The sequence below is a fragment of the Electrona antarctica genome (genome assembly GCF_951216825.1).
Source record: "Electrona antarctica genome assembly, chromosome: 4".
Lineage (NCBI taxonomy): Eukaryota > Metazoa > Chordata > Actinopteri > Myctophiformes > Myctophidae > Electrona > Electrona antarctica.
The window spans coordinates 9,604,169-9,623,423 of NC_136809.1; the positions used below are offsets into that span (position 1 = coordinate 9,604,169).

Here is a 19,255-nt window from a genome sequence, read left to right on the forward strand (position 1 = left end):
GAGGAGAAAGCGGTGAGGTCAGCTGGGACACTGGGGCAGAGCAGGCGAGGCCATAGAGGCCACTGTGGCCACAGGGCATATCATTAGTTTGAGTATAATAAGAGGCCAAACACACACAATTCCTGCACAGCTTCCATCATAATTAAAATCTAAGTGCACATACTTTTATCCTTTCTCTATCCTTTAATTTATCTCCACTGTAACTATCCAATAAACCAAGAAATGCACTTATTGTCACTTTGTGACACGCTGTGATTTTGTACTTCTGCTTTATTTGAAAAAAATTAAATAGAAATCCTGACTTCTTGCAGTCCCTGGCACAACATATTTTCAGATCAGACGAGAGGTCTGCGACCAAATGTATATTAATTTGGTGCTCCTTGACATGAAAAAGTTTGAGATCCTCGTTGTAAAAAGAGAGAAGTCTGCACACAGGCTCAGCTCCACAGTGTTCCATTTATTTTCAAACACTTACATCCACAAACACAACGTTTCGGCCATAGTTGGCCTTCATCAGGTGAAATAATCAGTGACAGTGACAGTCTCCCTTACACGGCATGTGGGTCACGTCACGTGACCCACATGACTCTTTCATGTCAAGGACCCCCAAATTGACACTGATGAGCCCGCGGACCCCGATTTGAAGAGATATGCCAGGGACCCCCATAAGAGAAGATTTTGACGGCTCTAGCAGTGATTCTCAACCTGTTTAATTTCAAGGACTCCCAGTTTGACATGCATATTAGTCTACAGACCCCCATTTAATGTAATTTCTATCTCTGGGACCCCCAATTTATATTGTAAAATCAATGTTAATGTAATGGACGCTAACGCGTCCATTTGGTTCCATTTGTACACTCAGAGTTACAGACCCATAAGGGTCCATTTGGTTCCAATTTCAAGCTATCATTTAGCTGGGTACCCCCTGGAACTCCTTCAAGGACCCCTGGGGGTCCCCGGACCCCACTTTGTGAACCTCTGACATACACCATTCTGTGAAATAATTATTATGTTACATATATATATTTTTATATATTATAAATACTTAACCCTCGTCGTCCTCCGGGTTCCACAGGTGGTGAAGATCCTGGAGAAGCACGACCCGCTGCGCAGCGCCTCCTCCTTCGGCCCCATCCCCGGCGACGAGGCGAGCGCAGTGCAGAACTACGTGGAGCACATGCTCTTCCTGCTGATGGAGGAGGAGGCGGGCCAGGCGGGCGCCATGGGCCCCATCCTGGAGTTCGTGGTGCTGGAGAACGTGATGGAGCGCCTGTTCGTGTGGAGCCTCCGCCGGCAGTTCACGGACGACATGAAGCTGGAGCAGCTGAAGATGTACGAGATGCTGGTGGGCGGGGCGCGCCAGCCCCTGCTGCACCACAAGCCCGTGCTGCGGCCGCTCATGATGCTGCTGTCCTCGTGCTCCTCCGCGGGCGCCGCGGGCCAAGCGCCGGAGGTCAGTACTAAAGTGGAAGAAGAAGTACTCGAATGTTTTGCTCGAGTTAACGCTTTCCAATGCATTCCAATGGCGGCGGTGGCGCGCACCACCAGTGGTCCTTGAGGGGGTTCCAGGTGGTCCTCAGCTAAATGATGGAGAGTTGGTAACCAAATGGAGCCTTATAGATCTTTAACTGACCCTTACGGGTCCATTTGGTTTCATTTTACGCTCTCAAGAGTTAAGAGTTAAAATTAATATTTTGATTGATGTTTGCCTGTTATCTCTCCTAATGGTACGTACCACATCAATACAGCATGGAAATGCGGACAAAAAAACTTAACCAACGATAACTGCTAAAATATTGCTAAAATATTAGTGATTAGTAATCGGCAGACACATGTATCGGCCGTTTTAGTTGTTTTTAGATTAATCGGCATCGGTTCGATTAATCAATCAGACCGATTAATCGGTCTTTACAGATAAACAAGCCCAAAGTAACATCTTGAACAGATCTACAAGCTCACAATATTAAATATAAAGGTATTAAAGTTAAATCTGACTTGCCTAAGCCTGCAGTGCAGACACCCTGTTACCTGTATCTTTCAGAATGGACAGAATTATTATAATGTTTCAATACAGAATGAGATCATATCGACATCGGTGATATTGGTTATCGACCATAACAGCAATTAATTACATCGGATATCGATATCGGCCAAAATGTCTCATCGGCACATCCCTAGAAAATATCTCATCCAATGGTGGTCCGTGGCTCAAATGCCGATTCAGTAATGGGCCTTGATGTGAAAAGGATTTGAAAAACCACTGTTTTAGTTACATCCCCCCCCCCCCCCCCCCCCCCCCCTCTCTCCCCCCCCAGGTGGAGGCGGAGCTGGTCCTCCTGCTCCACCAGCTGTGCTGCGTTCTGGCCAAGGACCCGTCGGTGCTGGAGCTGTTCTTCCACACCAGCGAGGACCAGGGCGCGGCCAACTTCCTCATCTTCTCCCTGCTCATCCCCTTCATCCACCGCGAGGGCACGGTGGGCCAGCAGGCCCGCGACGCCCTGCTGCTCATCATGGCCCTGTCGGCGGAGAACGCGCGCGTGGCCACGCACGTCGCCGAGAACACCTACTTCTGTCCGGTCAGTGCTATGCGTGCTGCACAGCGCGCACAGAACAAAGTTCTGTCCGGTCAGTGCTATGCGTGCTGCACAGCGCGCACAGAACAAAGTTCTGTCCGGTCAGTGCTATGCGTGCTGCACAGCGCGCACAGAACACAGTTCTGTCCGGTCAGTGCTATGCATGCTGCACAGCGCGCACAGAACAAAGTTCTGTCCGGTCAGTGCTATGCATGCTGCACAGCGCGCACAGAACAAAGTTCTGCAGTCCATATTTGTTTGAGCCACACAGCTTTATCCCAGTGGTTCCCAAAGGGGGTTTCCGGGGACCCCCAGGGGTCCTTGAGGGAGTTCCGGGGGGGTCCCCAGCTATATGATAGTTTGGAACCAAATGGACCCTTATGTGTCTGTAACTCTGAGGGTGTACAAATGGACCCTTATGGGTCTGTAACTCTGAGAGTGTACAAATAGAACCAAATGGACCCTTATGGGTCTGTAACTCTGAGGGTGTACAAATAGAACCAAATGGACCCGTTTGTACACTCTCAGAGTTAAATTGACATTTATTTTACAATATAAATTGGGGTCCCAGAGATAGAAATGCCATTCAATAGGGGTCCGTAGACTATAATGCATGTCAAACTGCGGGTCCTTGAAATTAAACGGGTTGAGAATCACTGCTAAATCTTCTCTTATGGGGGTTCCTGGCATATCTTTTCAAATGGGGGTCCGCGGGCTAATTAGTGTCAATCTGGGGGTCCTTGACATGAAAAGGTTTGGGAACCACTGGACTACTAGTGCACACATGGATCATAAGTTCTGCAGTCCATATTTTGTTGAGCCACACACAGACACACTTTATCCACTTTCACTCCACATCATTTCCACAGCCAAAGGAAGCTAGTGCCTCCTAATGAGAGAGAGAGAGAGAGAGAGGCCGGGGGGGGGGGGGGGGGGGGGTGAGAGAGAGAGAGCGCGAGTGACATATTGGATTTCAATAACACATTGCGTCTCACTCTCACCCATACACAGCTGAGGCTGGGCGTTGTGCACGCTCTGTGGATGTCATGTAGGCTGCTTATGTAATAGGGTGTGATGATGTAAGGGCTCTGCGTTGGGCGCACAGCAGCAGCTCTCTGGACTGAGCTACTTATGGCCGTAGCACAGTGGTTCTAAAACAGCTCTCTGGACTGAGCTACTTATGGCTGTAGCACAGTGGTTCTAAAACACAGCAGCAGCTCTCTGGACTGAGCTACTTATGGCCGTAGCACAGTGGTTCTAAAACAGCTCTCTGGACTGAGCTACTTATGGCTGTAGCACAGTGGTTCTAAAACACAGCAGCAGCTCTCTGGACTGAGCTACTTATGGCCGTAGCACAGTGGTTCTAAAACAGCAGCTCTCTGGACTGAGCTACTTATGGCCGTAGCACAGTGGTTCTAAAACAGCTCTCTGGACTGAGCTACTTATGGCCGTAGCACAGTGGTTCTAAAACATTTTCATGTGAAGGACACCCATGTTTTTTCTTTTGCCAGGGACGTGTCAAGTTTTTATAAATTATCCCTAATTTGTCAATTTCTTTCAATATTATTTTAAAATATTGTCCCTCTGCACTGCTTACTGGCTACCCACTAGTGCACAATAGATACAGTATTTACAGTAGGATAGTTTAAATATGGAGCATGAATCTTCCCACGGTGATCAATATATGAAGTATAGCTTCATTTTAAACCAAATGGACCCTGGCATTCCCTGTAGATCAGATATTTTTGCTACACCACATTGTCGTACGACTTATTCATAGTCTATGTTTAGAGTGCTTTATTGTTTACTTAGCAGAAAGGAAAGTACAGTACATGAGCAGATGCTCGGTGAGTGGAAGTTTCTCTGGCTAAATTAGAGTTTCTCTGGCTATAGAGTTTATCTGGCTAAATCGAGTTTCTCTAGCTAAATAGTTTATCTGGTTAAATTGAGCTGATCTTTCATTTGGCAGACGACGACGACTGTAAGGTAGATTTGAATTGCAGGTAGGGTTTAAATGAAAACAAACGGGGTAAATGGTATGCATGTTTTCAATAGAAACACATAACAAATCATACAATGACAGGGTTGCTTGTACCACTTGGCACCTAAGAGGCAAGCCATCTGGAGCAGTGTTCCTCTGTACAGTATAACTCCCGTATGTATTTATGTCTCAAATTTTAGGCATGTAACGATATATCGTATATCGATATATATCGATATTAATCCCGACGATATGAATCGATTCATTGAAATTAAAAAATCGTTTTTTTCTTTTTTGGGGGTGGAGAGGGGGTGGCTAGTGTGTGATGTGAAATGTGAGCTTTAGTCATATTCCATCATATTCAAGTGCTTTTGGAGAGAAATGATTGTCACTTTCAGTAGTAGAGCACTGTAGAGGGGAGCTGTGTGTGTCTGTGACTGTGTCCAGGTGATGGTGGTCGTTGATACTCATCAAGGAAGGCAATTATGTTTCTGCACTGTCAAAAGTAATGCTACTTTTTTGCAATGTAGTTAAATAAAAAATCTCAGGGGGGAAGATAAATTATATAAAATTAAAAAACGGTAATCTTTCTTTAAAATATATATTTTTTAATATCGTGAAAAATCGTATCGTGAACCTCATATCGTGATACGAATCGTATCGTGAGTTGAGTGAATCGTTACATGCATATTAAATGTGTGTGTGTCCATCAGTGGTGGTGGTTTTTAACGCAAGTAAAAGTACCAATGCTACAAAAATCCTGTATTCACTTTTTACTCGCAACATTATGATTATTCATCATTTGTTTTCACCTGGAAAAAAACCAAACAAAAAAGACTATAGGGTCTCATCCCCCTGTAAGTGTTTTGAGTCCTTAAGGTTTATGGATGGATGGACTTGTGCCTGAGCTGTCCCCAGCAAGCACGGTCAGGACCTCGACGAATTAGTGACGTCTCGATTGTGGCCAGATCAAGTGAAACCAAGACTAGTCAGATCTGGCCCAGAATATCACCTGATTTCAACCAACTTAAAATTTACCCACTAAGATGGACGTCCCTGGATGAATCAGAGAGTGTCCAATCGAGGCCAGATCAACTTAAGTCATATCATAACTAGTTAGATCTGGCCCAAATAAGCTATATTATTTAATCTGGTGAAGACGTCCTGGAAATGACGTAAAGATCATCCCCATATGGGATGTGATCTGGCCTAGTCCTGAACGTCACCGGAGCCACTGGAGGACGTCATCATAACGTTATCATGACGTCATTTGGTTTGCTGGGTCCCCTTGTCCCCTGTGTTCTCTCCAGGTGCTGGCCACAGGGCTGAGTGGCCTGTACTCACTCACTCACCACTGTCCCCTTATCCTCTGTGCTGTCTCCAGGTGCTGGTCACAGGGCTGAGTGGCCTGTACTCACCACTGTCCCCTTGTCCCCTGTTGTTTTCTCTCCAGGTGCTGGCCACAGGACTGAGTGGCCTGTACTCACCACTGTCTGTCCCCTTGTCCCCTGTGTGTTCTCTCCAGGTGCTGGCCACAGGGCTGAGTGGCCTGTACTCACTCACCACTGTCCCCTTATCCTCTGTGCTGTCTCCAGGTGCTGGTCACAGGGCTGAGTGGCCTGTACTCACCACTGTCCCCTTGTCCCCTGTTGTTTTCTCTCCAGGTGCTGGCCACAGGACTGAGTGGCCTGTACTCACCACTGTCTGTCCCTTGTCCCCTGTGTTTTCTCTTCAGGTGCTGGCCACGGGACTGAGTGGCCTGTACTCACTCACCACTGTCCCCTTGTCCCCTGTTGTTTTCTCTTCAGGTGCTGGCCACGGGACTGAGTGGCCTGTACTCACTCACCACTGTCCCCTTTTCCCCTGTTGTTTTCTCTCCAGGTGCTGGCCACAGGGCTGAGTGGCCTGTACTCACTCACAACTGTCCCCTTGTCCCCTGTTGTTTTCTCTTCAGGTGCTGGCCACAGGACTGAGTGGCCTGTACTCACCACTGTCCCATTGTCCCCTGTTGTTTTCTCTCCAGGTGCTGGCCACGGGACTGAGTGGCCTGTACTCACCACTGTCCTCTTGTCCCCTGTGTTTTCTCTCCAGGTGCTGGCCACAGGACTGAGTGGCCTGTACTCACCACTGTCCCATTGTCCCCTGTTGTTTTCTCTCCAGGTGCTGGCCACGGGACTGAGTGGCCTGTACTCGTCGCTGCCCACCAAGCTGGAGGTGCCCAGCGAGGAGTGGCACTGCCTCCACAGGGAGGACTGGCTCCAGATGCCCGCCCTCATCCAGTTCCTCAACTCCCTGGAGTTCTGCAACGCCGTCATCCAGGTGAGGAGGGAGCTGAGCCAGAACCACCAGAGCCTATAGTGTGCAGTAGACTTGTGCACACTAGTAAACAGAGATATTTTAATCTGGACTTAAATGAACCCCTCAGGATTTTACAATGTGTGTATATCGTTGCTGTCGGGCAGAATCCTCATATCTCCATTTTTTGTATTTATTATATATATTTTTTAGTAAATTAACGCCCTAAATAATCATAACTACAGTGTCGCATAAAAGTATCAAAAGTAGCAGATCCGCAAGCTCGATATACTTATTTACACAAGATACATGTAAATCTTATTGTACTTGTCGCTGTTAATTTCTGTATCCCGCGGGTATTTGTCTAATTATCACCAGAATCTTATTGAGACATTAGTTTGTCATATTTTATGGAAGTGATCTATTCCCTAAATTAGGATTCTCTACTTTAAAGGTATATTCAGTGATTTCACTTAATTCAAATATCACTTATTTTTTTGTTTTGATGTGTTAATCCTCCCTACTATAGAGTGTGCTGACCATATAAGGAGTTCCTCCCTGTCCCCAGTGAGCCCCTGGGGTCAAAAAACCATAGGTTTCGTTTTTGGCTAGGTGGCCAAGTCTTCATCCAATCAGGATGAGAGGGGCCTTCCGCCAATCATGATCGAGCAGAGGCGGGCCTTGGTGTGCGTGCTGTTGGCCTGTTGCACTTCCCCCCCACTGTAGAGCGTGTGCATGTGCACATCTAGCTACCGGGGCGGACTGGGGGGTTTTCCAAATCATCCAAATCACTGAATGCTCCTTTAATGTTTGTGATCATTTCCATCTTGTGTCTGTGCCGTTCCCAGGTAGCCCACCCTGACATCAGAGATCAACTAGTGGGATACATCTACAATGGCTTCCTGGTGCCTGTGCTGGCACCAGCTCTGCACAAGGTCGGTCACCATTGCCAATTAAGTCTTACGGCTACAATCCAGGACTTAATTTAGTGTATAAAATGCTATTTCAAGTAACCATCTGTATGGTAGAGCAGGGGTTCTCAACGTTTTTGACTGGGAAGCCCCGGAAATGCTTTGGCCATGTCTACCCCTGTGGACATGTGGTTAATACAATATAACCAGTAGATTAGGCACTAGATGCACTGCCAACTATATTGTAGTTCAGTCATTGTTGCAATTACCTCTTCTATTCTTTGGGAGAGAGACGGACAGAGACAATGGGCATACAGTAATACTTATGGATTGTAGCTTTAATTTTATCTATCAACTCTTGTGGACTTTGCATATTGTAAATTCCATTGACGTACAGTACAGGACAAATGTGATGTGACACATGTAGAAGTGAATATATCCTACACACACAAACACGCGCGTGCGCACGCACACTAACGCCCGCCTCCCTTCCTGTGCGTATAGCTGACCCTAGAAGAAGTGATGACCACCACAGCGTACCTGGACCTGTTCCTGAGGAGCGTCTCCGAGCCGGCCCTCCTTCAGACCTTCCTGTCCTTCATCCTGCTCCACCGACACGAGAACGTGCACATCCTGGACACCCTGGTCAGCCGCATCAACACGCCCTTCCAGGTACTGTTACAGCGGGTCACCACGGTCAGAGACACGCCCTTCCAGGTACTGTTACAGCGGGTCACCACGGTCAGAGACACGCCCTTCCAGGTACTGTTACAGCGGGTCACCACGGTCAGAGACACGCCCTTCCAGGTACTGTTGTTACATCAGTGTTTCCCCAAACACGGGACCCAAGGATGGGTCGCGGGCCAATTTTTATGGATCGCCTTTTTTTTGGTTTCCGACATTTTGTTTTTAATTATTATCGTTTTGAAATGTTCCCGAAAAAGCTACATTTTTCATGACTTAAAAACTATTTATTTTTCAGTAATTTCATAAAGAAATCAAAGAAAGATCTACGAAATTCCATAAATTAGAAAACAAATGTAGTAGTGAAAGTAGCGGGTCAACTGTGCCACAATTCCTGAATTCTATATATATATATAGTGTCTGGAACTACGCATCCGGAAAAGCCGAGAATGGACGCTGTCATCTGTTTGTCATTTCCGTTCAAGATAATGTCATTGAAAATATTTACATTTTTTTTTTTAGTTTACATTTTTGCTAAGCAGAAAGCTATATAGGCTTCTATTATTTTGATTTATATTAGGACAAATTTGGGCATTTTCAGAGCTTCCGTTGCTCCAGACTGTATGACGGAATCGACACTGGTCAGTCACATCGATTCACATCATGCCTTGCGGAGAGAATATCGAGGAGTTCTGTATCAAATGAAACACAGTTACATGCTGGGGCTCATGGGAGAAGTACAAAGAGGGGCTGTGTCCCGACTCCTGAGGAAGAATTATACTATATTGTTATTATGGTTGTTCATGTCTCAGCATTATATTTAACCACCATCACACATAGTACTTAGAATAGATGATATGACATGATATTGTGTCATATCATGAGCCTATAGACCTGATAACTATTGTTTTAGTGTGTCTAAAATAATTATACATAGCGTGTCTTATGGTTCAGTTTGTCCTTGGAGCAGCTAGTATAACTATGGTCTGATCCCTGTGCACGTCGGCAGAACTGCTGAGTGTTGTACTTCTCCCCATGATATCATGCAAATTCTATCATATCGTCGTTGTCTGTTCGAAACCTAATTATGTCCATGTATGGATAAAGTACAGTAGTACACATACTAAGCATGCTGCATGAACGCTGTCCTGGTGATGATGCGCACGCACGCACGCACGCACGCACGCACGCACGCACGCACGCACGCACGCACGCACGCACGCACGCACGCACGCACGCACGCACGCACGCACGCACGCACGCACGCACGCACGCACGCACGCACGCACGCACACACAGTAGAGTAGCAGTTTGTTTACTCTGTTAGCCAAGGTAACCATGGCCTCTATAACATTACTGATAATGAACAGGTTCATTACGGCAGTGGTTGTCAAATGTTTTCATTTCAAGGAACCAAAGTTTGGTCTGCATTATTGGGCCCGTATACCCCCATTACCCCCATCACTCTGGGAGTGTAGTGTACAAATATACCCCCATTACCCCCATCACTCTGGGAGTGTAGTGTACAAATATACCCCCATTACCCCCATACCTCTGGGAGTGTAGTGTACAAATATACCCCCATTACCCCCATCACTCTGGGAGTGTAGTGTACAAATATACCCCCATTACCCCCATCACTCTGGGAGTGTAGTGTACAAATATACCCCCATTACCCCCATCACTCTGGGAGTGTAGTGTACAAATGGAACCAAATGGACCCGCAAGGGTCGATCGATTTGACCGATTATAAAAACTGCTCTAGTCTTCACGAGTGTCTCTTCATTGTGTTGCAGCTGGGCACCGTGTCACTGGCTCTGTTTCGCACGCTCATTGGCCTGTACTGTGAGGATGTTATGCTGCAACTCATACTGAGGTTAGTGCACGTTTAAGAGACACACACACACACACACACACACACACACACACACACACACAATCATGATACACAACCATCGCGTAATTAAGTATGCATCAGGTATAGCTCTCTTAATTTCTAAAGCTAACTAACCCCAAATTGAATCTTCTTCCAATTATTCATCATTTAAACTGCGAACGTTTTTTAACTCAAATCTTTGCTTCTGGGGGGGGGGGGTCCCTGGAACAACATATTTTCAGATGGGGGTAGGCGGCCAAATACAGATAATTTTGCGGGTCTTGGGCATGAAAAACTTTGAGAATGACTGACATAGAAACATGAGGTTTTTCAGAAAACTGTTAGAATTTAGAAGCCTTTTTCTAATCGTCCTCAGGTCTAAATGGGTTAAGTAACTGTTTCCTTCCACCACTGTGTGTTTTCCGCCTCAGGTACCTGATCCCCTGCAACCACATGATGCTGAGTCAGCGGCGCGTGGTCAGAGAGAGAGACTGCTACTCGGTGTCGGCCGCCAAGATGCTGGCCCTCACACCGTCGTGCTGCTCCCCCGAGCGCAGCCCGCCGCCGCTGCGCCAGCTCGACTCCATCCACTGGTCCAAGGGCGGCGAGGGGAGCAACACCACCACCAGCAGCACAGGTGAGGAGAAACTCCCCGTGTGGACATCAGGGTCACATTATGTACAGTAAATGGAACCCTCAGTCTATATACTTAGTGAAACGCTCGCATAATTAACCCATTTTGGGCGGGAACCCCTTTTGGTGTTAGCATTATGTTATGCTTTAGCTATTGAAAAACAGCAGGTCTACAAGCTCATAGCGCACCACCGAGTGGCGCGCTACGAGCTTGTAGATCTGCTAGTTTGGAAAAATCTAAGAACGACTGACATAGAAACATAGCTTTGTAGAAGACATTTTTAGAATCTGATCTCAGGTCAAAATGGGTTAAATGAAACACGCTTTACTTACCAGTAAAACTCTCACATTATTAAATGAAACCCTCTATACTTTTCTTTTTTGGCAGTAAGCCTTTACAAGAAATGCAGCTAGAGAGAGGATAGAGGAACGGCATTCTGCTAATGTACTGCGGCCGGGCCAGGAAGTAAACCATTGATTCACATTTAGCACAATGCAAAATATATACGCCATAACCACTTAACTATAGTTATTTAATTATGCCATTAACCACTTAATTATGCCATTAACCACTTAAGCCTGATATACTTTGTCATATGACGTATACGTATAGCGAAAATAGCCAATGCACAAGCTCACAGCTCTTAACATAGCGACATAGTAACATAGCTTACAGATCGTCTATTTTCATTATTTAAAAATCACACCCGTGTGAAGTGAGGGGCGCTCTTATCATTATACATCATCATACATCATCTCATGAACAACTGAATTCATGTGATTGGTTAGCCGTTTGCTCGTCTACATATGACGTAAATTGTCCCTTCATTGTCAATGGCATTTAATGTTTGTGTTGCCACAAATATGCCTTTTGTCATATTTGGAGGACATTTGACCTAATTTCTCCTTTCATTGTCAATCGCAAATATTGAGACGTTTGAGGACAAAAGCTGTATGGGGCTAGCGCCCCTCAAAAAAGAAATACACTTGTTTTAAAACGTTTTGAACAAGGAAATGGAAATTTGGGAAAATGTCACCTGGAATTACACATTCAAGAAGGTGATGCAGGTTGACAGTGGTTAAAGATGGGAATGACTCCTAACTTCCTCTGGGCAGACCGACTGTTCAAAGGATCTTCATTAAGTCAGACATTAAGGCTAAAAGGTCCTGGGGGACTTGTTGTTTCCATTATGGTCCTATGTATTCATTCATCAGGATTAGTGATGTGAAACGTTAATCTGAGCTCTGCAATAAACATCAGGAGCTAACGACAGTGTGCAGACTGCATCATTGTTTATGCTGACCTTTCTGTATGTCCTGCATCTGATCACCAGATTGAGCGAGGCTATGTGTATGCTCTACATCAGTGGTTTTCAACCAGTGGTCCGGGGACCACCTTGAAGGGGTTCCGGATGGTCCCCAGCTAGAGTTGGTAACCAAATGGACCACTGGAATGGACTCACTAGATCTTTAACTCTTCAGAGTGTAAAATAAAACCAAATGGACCCGTTTCATTTTACACTCTCAAGAGTTAAATTATTGTTAAACATCTGCATTCCTTAATTTAAGAAGTCTACACAATTAGAGTATTTAGAATATTTGTTATTTTGATCAATGGCCTGTGTATGGCCTCTTATGGCCTGTGTATGGCCTCTTATGGCCTCTTATGGCCTGTGTATGGCCTCTTATGGCACCACATCAATACAGCGAGGAATTGGGGACAAAATCCTATCTAACGATAACAAAATGTGAATTGGATCTGAGAGGCTAAAGCCTCGTCAAATGGTGGTCCGTGGTTTAAATGCAGAATAAACTAGAACTGCACTCTGTCGAGTGCCTACTTGCTTGTTGCACACAAGTAGGCCATAAATGTCCTACTAGTGCGCAAGCAGAGCACGCACTAGTGTTGAAAAATGATGATGGTAATTACTTATAAGCTTGTTTGACGTCACACTGGAACACGTCATCGTTACGTCACCGTCAACTATACCCTGGCACTGGTACATATATTTAACACGTCATTATGCTCATGTGTCCATATATGTGTACATGTATATATGTATGTATATTTACTTTTCTGAGTGGTTGGTGGTATAATGTAATCGGCTGGGTCAATTGACACTGAAACGTATCATCATCGTCAACCAATTATACCCTGGCATTGGTACATAATCTAAATCACGATTCACGGAAAACATACCTGCACGGTCAGCTTCCGTATGTCCGTATGACATCATATCACGTGCATTCTAAGGGACATTTGTACACATCACGTCATGGGACATATGCTTCGTAGCATGACAAAAACACACCTGCGCGGTCAGCTTGGGGCCAGCATATGACGTCATAACGTGTGCTGGCCCCAAACATCGCACCTGGCCGAAAACATGACACGCTCTGCTTGCGCAAGTAATAATGGACCCTTGATATGAAAAGGGTTGAAAACCACTGCTCTACGTTCCTCATTTGCAGGCCGGTTGTTTTGCCATGACTCTGACAATGTGCTGCATATGATCTGAAACGATTGGAGGCCTGCACCTTTGATCCAGACGTCTGGCTTTGTTTAGGCTGCAGGCAAATCTGATGTGCTTCTCTAACCCTCTCATCTTCAGCAGGCTACGGCGGCAGTTCTCCAGCCTTTTCATGTCAAGGACCCCCAAATTGATATGTATTTGGCCGCGTACAACCGTCTCGAAAATGTTTTATGCCAGGCCGGGACCCTCAGAAGAGAAGATTTGTGTAGATTTATTTTCAAAATTATTCAAATTTCTCCAAACATTTTCGATATTTTTCAAACATCTTAAAAGAATAGCAGATGTTAGATCTGCAACTTTTGAATAGCCTACATATAAATGAATAAAGAGGTGCTATGTTAACTACTGTTGCCAGGGACCCCCTGGAACCCCCCAAGGACCCCTGGGAGTCCCCCGGATCCCAATTTGAGAACCAACAGGCTACTGACTATCCACACTGTTATCAGATCGAATTGGTGTATTCACAACTACATCGCATTGGCGTGTTGTACTTTGCCTTATTTGTATTTGGGGGGGACAGAACATATTCATGAACACAGCAACAAAACTACATACAGAAAAGTGTACAGTAAATAAAATGCAGGGTAAAGATGTCAGAGTAAGCAAGGATGCTAATTTTCATTCCTAGTACCTAATATATAACCACAAAACGAGATATTGCAGAAATAAATATCGATCGCCTATTTTTGCCTATTGTCTGATTGTCCAGGCTGAGACACAGAGCTGGTTAACAGAGCTATATACATCACAGTGTCAGTGAGCAGGAGATATGCTTTATGTAAGAAATACAATTTGTGATCGCGCCAGTTGTGGCGTTATTAAATGAATCATCGCTAACTGCACAACAAAATGCAGTCATTTGTGTCGCTTTATTACCCCAATGCTCCATAAAGTACTGAAAACAATGACTTTATTAGTCATATAAAGCCATGCTGTGCACGCCAAAGCCCACACATTCCCAATATACTGTTATGACTACCATGCATGCCTAAGTCTGTGCTTAGTTTGCATTCTCTCTCTTGGCTCATGCATATGAGGCCTCTGATTAGAGGTGTTTTATCAATGCTGAGCCCTCCTGCTTGGAAGCTCTATTAAATCGCTCTACCCCCCGCCGCTGCTCGTCACAGTCATTAGTTCTGCGCTGCATGAGGGCGGAGCGTGCCAGACTGCCAGCATTAATCTGAGGCTGCTTTTCACCAGGCCGATTTGCATGTTGAGAGACTGGAGAGACTGCCAATCTCCACCTCTGTGTTTCTTGGCTGAATTCTTCCCTACTTGTTTTCGTGCAACATTTACAAGCAGAAAACGAGGCACTGTGCACTGCATTATGGGGCTTTGTTTGCCTGGGTTATTGTGCTGGGAACGTGTCACTGACGACGCTTTGCGACGCGTCGATTGGCGCATGGTCAGGTTCTGGTGAACACCGGTCAGGTTCTGGTGAACACCATTGGCATGGTCAGGTTCTGGTGAACATCATGGTCAGGTTCTGGTGAACACCATTGGCATGGTCAGGTTCTGGTGAACACCTTTGGCATGGTCAGGTTCTGGTGAACACCATTGGCATGGTCAGGTTCTGGTGAACATCATTGGCATGGTCAGGTTCTGGTGAAAATCATGGTCAGGTTCTGGTGAACACCATTGGCATGGTCAGGTTCTGGTGAACACCATTGCATGGTCAGGTTCTGGTGAACACCATTGCATGGTCAGGTTCTGGTGAACACCATTGGCATGGTCAGGTTCTGGTGAACACCGTTGGCATGGTCAGGTTCTGGTGAACACCGTTGGCATGGTCAGGTTCTGGTGAACACCGTTGGCATGGTCAGGTTCTGGTGAACACCATTGGCATGGTCAGGTTCTGGTGAACACCATTGCATGGTCAGGTTCTGGTGAACACCATTGCATGGTCAGGTTCTGGTGAACACCATTGGCATGGTCAGGTTCTGGTGAACACCATTGGCATGGTCAGGTTCTGGTGAACACCGTTGGCATGGTCAGGTTCTGGTGAACACCATTGGTCAGGTTCTGGTGAACACCTTTGGCATGGTCAGGTTCTGGTGAACACCATTGGCATGGTCAGGTTCTGGTGAACACCGTTGGCATGGTCAGGTTCTGATGAACACCATTGGCATGGTCAGGTTCTGGTGAACACCATTGGCATGGTCAGGTTCTGGTGAACACCATTGGCATGGTCAGGTTCTGGTGAACACCTTTGGCATGGTCAGGTTCTGGTGAACACCATTGGCATGGTCAGGTTCTGGTGAACACCATTGGCATGGTCAGGTTCTGGTGAACACCATTGGCATGGTCAGGTTCTGGTGAACACCATTGGCATGGTCAGGTTCTGGTGAACACCATTGCATGGTCAGGTTCTGGTGAACACCATTGCATGGTCAGGTTCTGGTGAACACCTTTGGTCAGGTTCTGGTGAACACCATTGCCCAGGTAATGTTTTGGGTGAAAATGGCTCTCGCTTTCTCTCCCTCCTTCCTCTCCTCATCCCTCTATCATTTTCTCATTCCTGATCGAGCATTCCTGATCCCATTACTCTCTTTGTTTCTCTCTCTATCTATAGCTACAGTATGTCCATATTTGGACACAATCAGTTTTCGCCGACAGTCAGGGATCTGACCATATATGGGCATGTGATGTGAGACACAACATAAACCGTTGCCTGGGTTTAACTGTAGCTTGCATTGACGCGGCTACAGGCTTGTGTGGCCAACGTCAGCGCTTGTAAGTTTCGAAGAGGAAAGACGTAAACTGATCATGGTTCGGTTGTGTTCGGGATGGATGTAGCGCAAATGGTCCGGCTGTCAGAGCTGGTGGGGGAGCTGACCACGTCAGGGGAGCCACAGCTCAGCCAAGAGAAGATGAAGGAAGTGAAGAATATTTGCAAAGTTTCCAAGGACTACATAGACCATGCGTACCGCTCGCTCATGTCCCAACTGGGCCAGGGCCATGCAGAAATCCGGCTGTCAGCCTTTCAGATGGCCTCGGAGCTCTTCTCCAGATCACACCACTTCAGAACCCTGCTGGTGGACGACTTCAAGGAGTTCTTGGAGCTGACGATGGAGACGGACTTCGACCAGCCCCTCCCGCCTCCCAAAGAGGTAGCTAGAAAACTGAAACACTTGACTGCCCAGGCCGTCCAATCGTGGCAGGCCTCCTATGGATCAGCCTATAAAAAGCTGGCGCTGGGCTATCACTTCCTCAAGCAGGTCAAGAAGGTGGACTTCCACGACATCGCGCTCAGGACACCGGCGGAGAAGAAGGCTGCCAAAGAGATGGAGGAGTCCCGCCAGGAAATGGAGGAAACTCTGAGTGAGATGGACTCTTGTATGAAGCTGCTCTTCTCCAACGGGTTCGACCTGCCGGACTTCCAAATGACCTGCAGAAGCCCCCACAATCCGCAGCCACCCAACATCGGTCAGCGATCGCTCACCGCAGGTGATCATGCAGTGGCGTCCGCCAATCCTAACGTGAGGATGGAAGAGGGGGACAGGAGAGACAACGGGAGCCTGGGAGGAGAGGAGGAGGGGAAGAGCGAAGCAGAGACGGGTAAAAAGAAAAGGAAGAAATCGAAAAAGGAACACACCGCTTTGGATGACGAGGAGGAGGAGGAGAGGAGGAAGAGGACAGAGGAGGAGCAGGTGTGCGAGGAAGAGGTGGAGAGAAGCATCGAGGGAGTGATGGAGACGGAGGAGGTTGTCGACGAAGCTGCGTTTATTCGAAACTCTGGCCTCATCTCTCACTCGTACAGCCTGGACATCAGCCTGGCACCGGCCGTCCGCGTTGAAGAGACCGAGGAGAACCAAGCAGTGGTCTCCACGGTGACAGACCTCCATGGACTGATCACAGACAGACACCTGCCGGCTGTTAAGAGATGGGTCCAGGTCTTCACCAAGTCAGGCCTGGATGAGCGGCTGTTAAGGCGAGCTCTGGATCTGAAGACGTCTCTGGAAGCCGCTCTGGAGAAACACAAAGAGCTCCACATTGAATACAAGAACAGACAATACAAAGAGACAAAGGACTCCGCGATGGAGGACGAGGACGAGGACGATGACGATGATTTTGAAGAGGTTCCAGAAAAAGAGGGATTCGAACCACACATTCTAGAGCGCCTCCGAGAGGAGTGCACCCCAGACCCCCGTCCTTCCACGTCTGCGACGGCAGCAGTCGACAAAGAGCCTGCCGCCCCTCCTCTCTCCTTCCCGGAGGGCTTCACTCCCGTCGACCACCACTGTCACGCGCCGCTGGCCAACGGGAGGCTGTGTCCGAGGCAGGACAGGTTCAAGTGTCCCTTCCACGGGGTGATCGTCCCGCGCGACGCCCAGGGTCGACCCACCAGGCAGGAGGACGCCCAGGGTCGACCCGCCAGGCAGGTGGACGGAGAACGGGAGGAGAGGAGGAAGAGAGTGGAGCAGCCCGACTGGCGTGACTACAAGCTGATGCGGGAGATCGAGGCGGCGACCGGGGAAGACCTGTGCTCTGACATGGTGTTTGGCCGAGGGAAGGGCCGGGGCAAATGGAGAAGAAAGAAGAAGAAACACCCCAACCTCAGTGACCTGAAAGCGAGCGGCAGCAGCACGAGCCGCTCGCGCCTGGAGAACAAAGTGAAAAGGAGCTTAATGCGGAGGGTGGTGGCTAGGGTCGTGGCTAGGGATGTGAACAGCACGTTGCTTTTCAACTCTGTTAGTGAATCGTGAAAAAAATCGAGAAGGAAAAAAATCTATAAGCGGTGCTAGCCGCTCCAACGCGTGGCTTTGTGTGTACCTCCTGTGATGTCATGAAAATGGCAAAATAAACATGCAACGTGTGTATGCCCGCTGCACACACTCTCTCTCTTTCTATCTCTCCCCCCTCTCTCTCCCTCTATATAATGTCCAAACCTGTTAGAAAAGATTATTATTTATTCGTTTATGTGGACGGGACATTTTTTGTATGTAGTGTATTGTTCATCTATTGTTGTATTGCTCATTAGAACAATAGAGGGTATGCGTGTGACATCATCATCAAACCCGGAAGTTATGTAGGAACACCTAATGAGTGGCAAAAAACTACTTTCTGGCCTTGACAGCCCACACATCCAAACAGAAAACTTGAATTTGATTGCATTAAACGACGATAAACGACATTAAACTCACTTTGTCACTCATTTTGCCACTCGATTTGCCACTCGATTTGCCATTCACTTTATGCATGTGCATGGCCCTCTATTACAAAATGTAGTGTAAATACACACCATTTAGAAAGAAAGATATACATTTCCATCGGTATTCCCCTTATACAAAAAACAAGCAACATTACAAAAGGGACAAAGGAGAAAAACAGAATCACACTAGTGTGAAGTGAGGGGCGCCCACTGTGGCTGCCACAGCCATTGCAGATTCACTTACGAGACATGAATGCAGTGTGTTATTGTGTAAATAAATCTCCCTTGTGTAAAGTGAGGTGCGATCTTATCATCATACATTATCATACATCATCACAATCCCGGCAATCACAAATTGGCATCCTCACTTTTCTGTCCTCACTTTTTATTATGCATTCCATGGTAGACACAGACAGCTGGCTATAGGAGGGACTAGCGCTCCTCAAAACTAAATCAATCACAATATGTATTTATATTGGCCACATGATGTCTCACGTCGTCATTGTTTGTTTAACTGTTCATTTAAATGCTGCCCAAAGCCTAAACAAACATGAAGGTTGATTCAATGTATTGTCTGCTTGTCTGCCATATTACATAATTTAAAAAGCCAGGCATT

General features: G+C 46.8%; 2 protein-coding genes across 2 annotated transcripts in view; both read left to right on the plus strand.

Annotated features, from left to right (window-relative positions):
* fhip1aa (FHF complex subunit HOOK interacting protein 1Aa) overlaps nt 1–19,255 on the plus strand; it is an 82,672-nt gene that overhangs the window by 53,303 nt on the left and 10,114 nt on the right. Inside the window, exons 3-9 of the mRNA XM_079500187.1 lie at nt 1,076–1,453; nt 2,316–2,576; nt 6,715–6,873; nt 7,698–7,784; nt 8,265–8,432; nt 10,241–10,320; nt 10,752–10,957. Of these exons, the coding sequence (XP_079356313.1) occupies nt 1,076–1,453; nt 2,316–2,576; nt 6,715–6,873; nt 7,698–7,784; nt 8,265–8,432; nt 10,241–10,320; nt 10,752–10,957 (1,339 nt within the window). The remainder of the gene's footprint in view (nt 1–1,075; nt 1,454–2,315; nt 2,577–6,714; nt 6,874–7,697; nt 7,785–8,264; nt 8,433–10,240; nt 10,321–10,751; nt 10,958–19,255) is intronic.
* On the plus strand, nt 16,274–18,193 carry LOC306922076 (UV-stimulated scaffold protein A-like; the record flags this gene model as incomplete). Its single annotated transcript, XM_079499465.1, has 1 exon — nt 16,274–18,193. One exon carries the CDS (start codon nt 16,274–16,276, stop codon nt 18,191–18,193), a length of 1,920 nt encoding a protein of 639 aa, XP_079355591.1.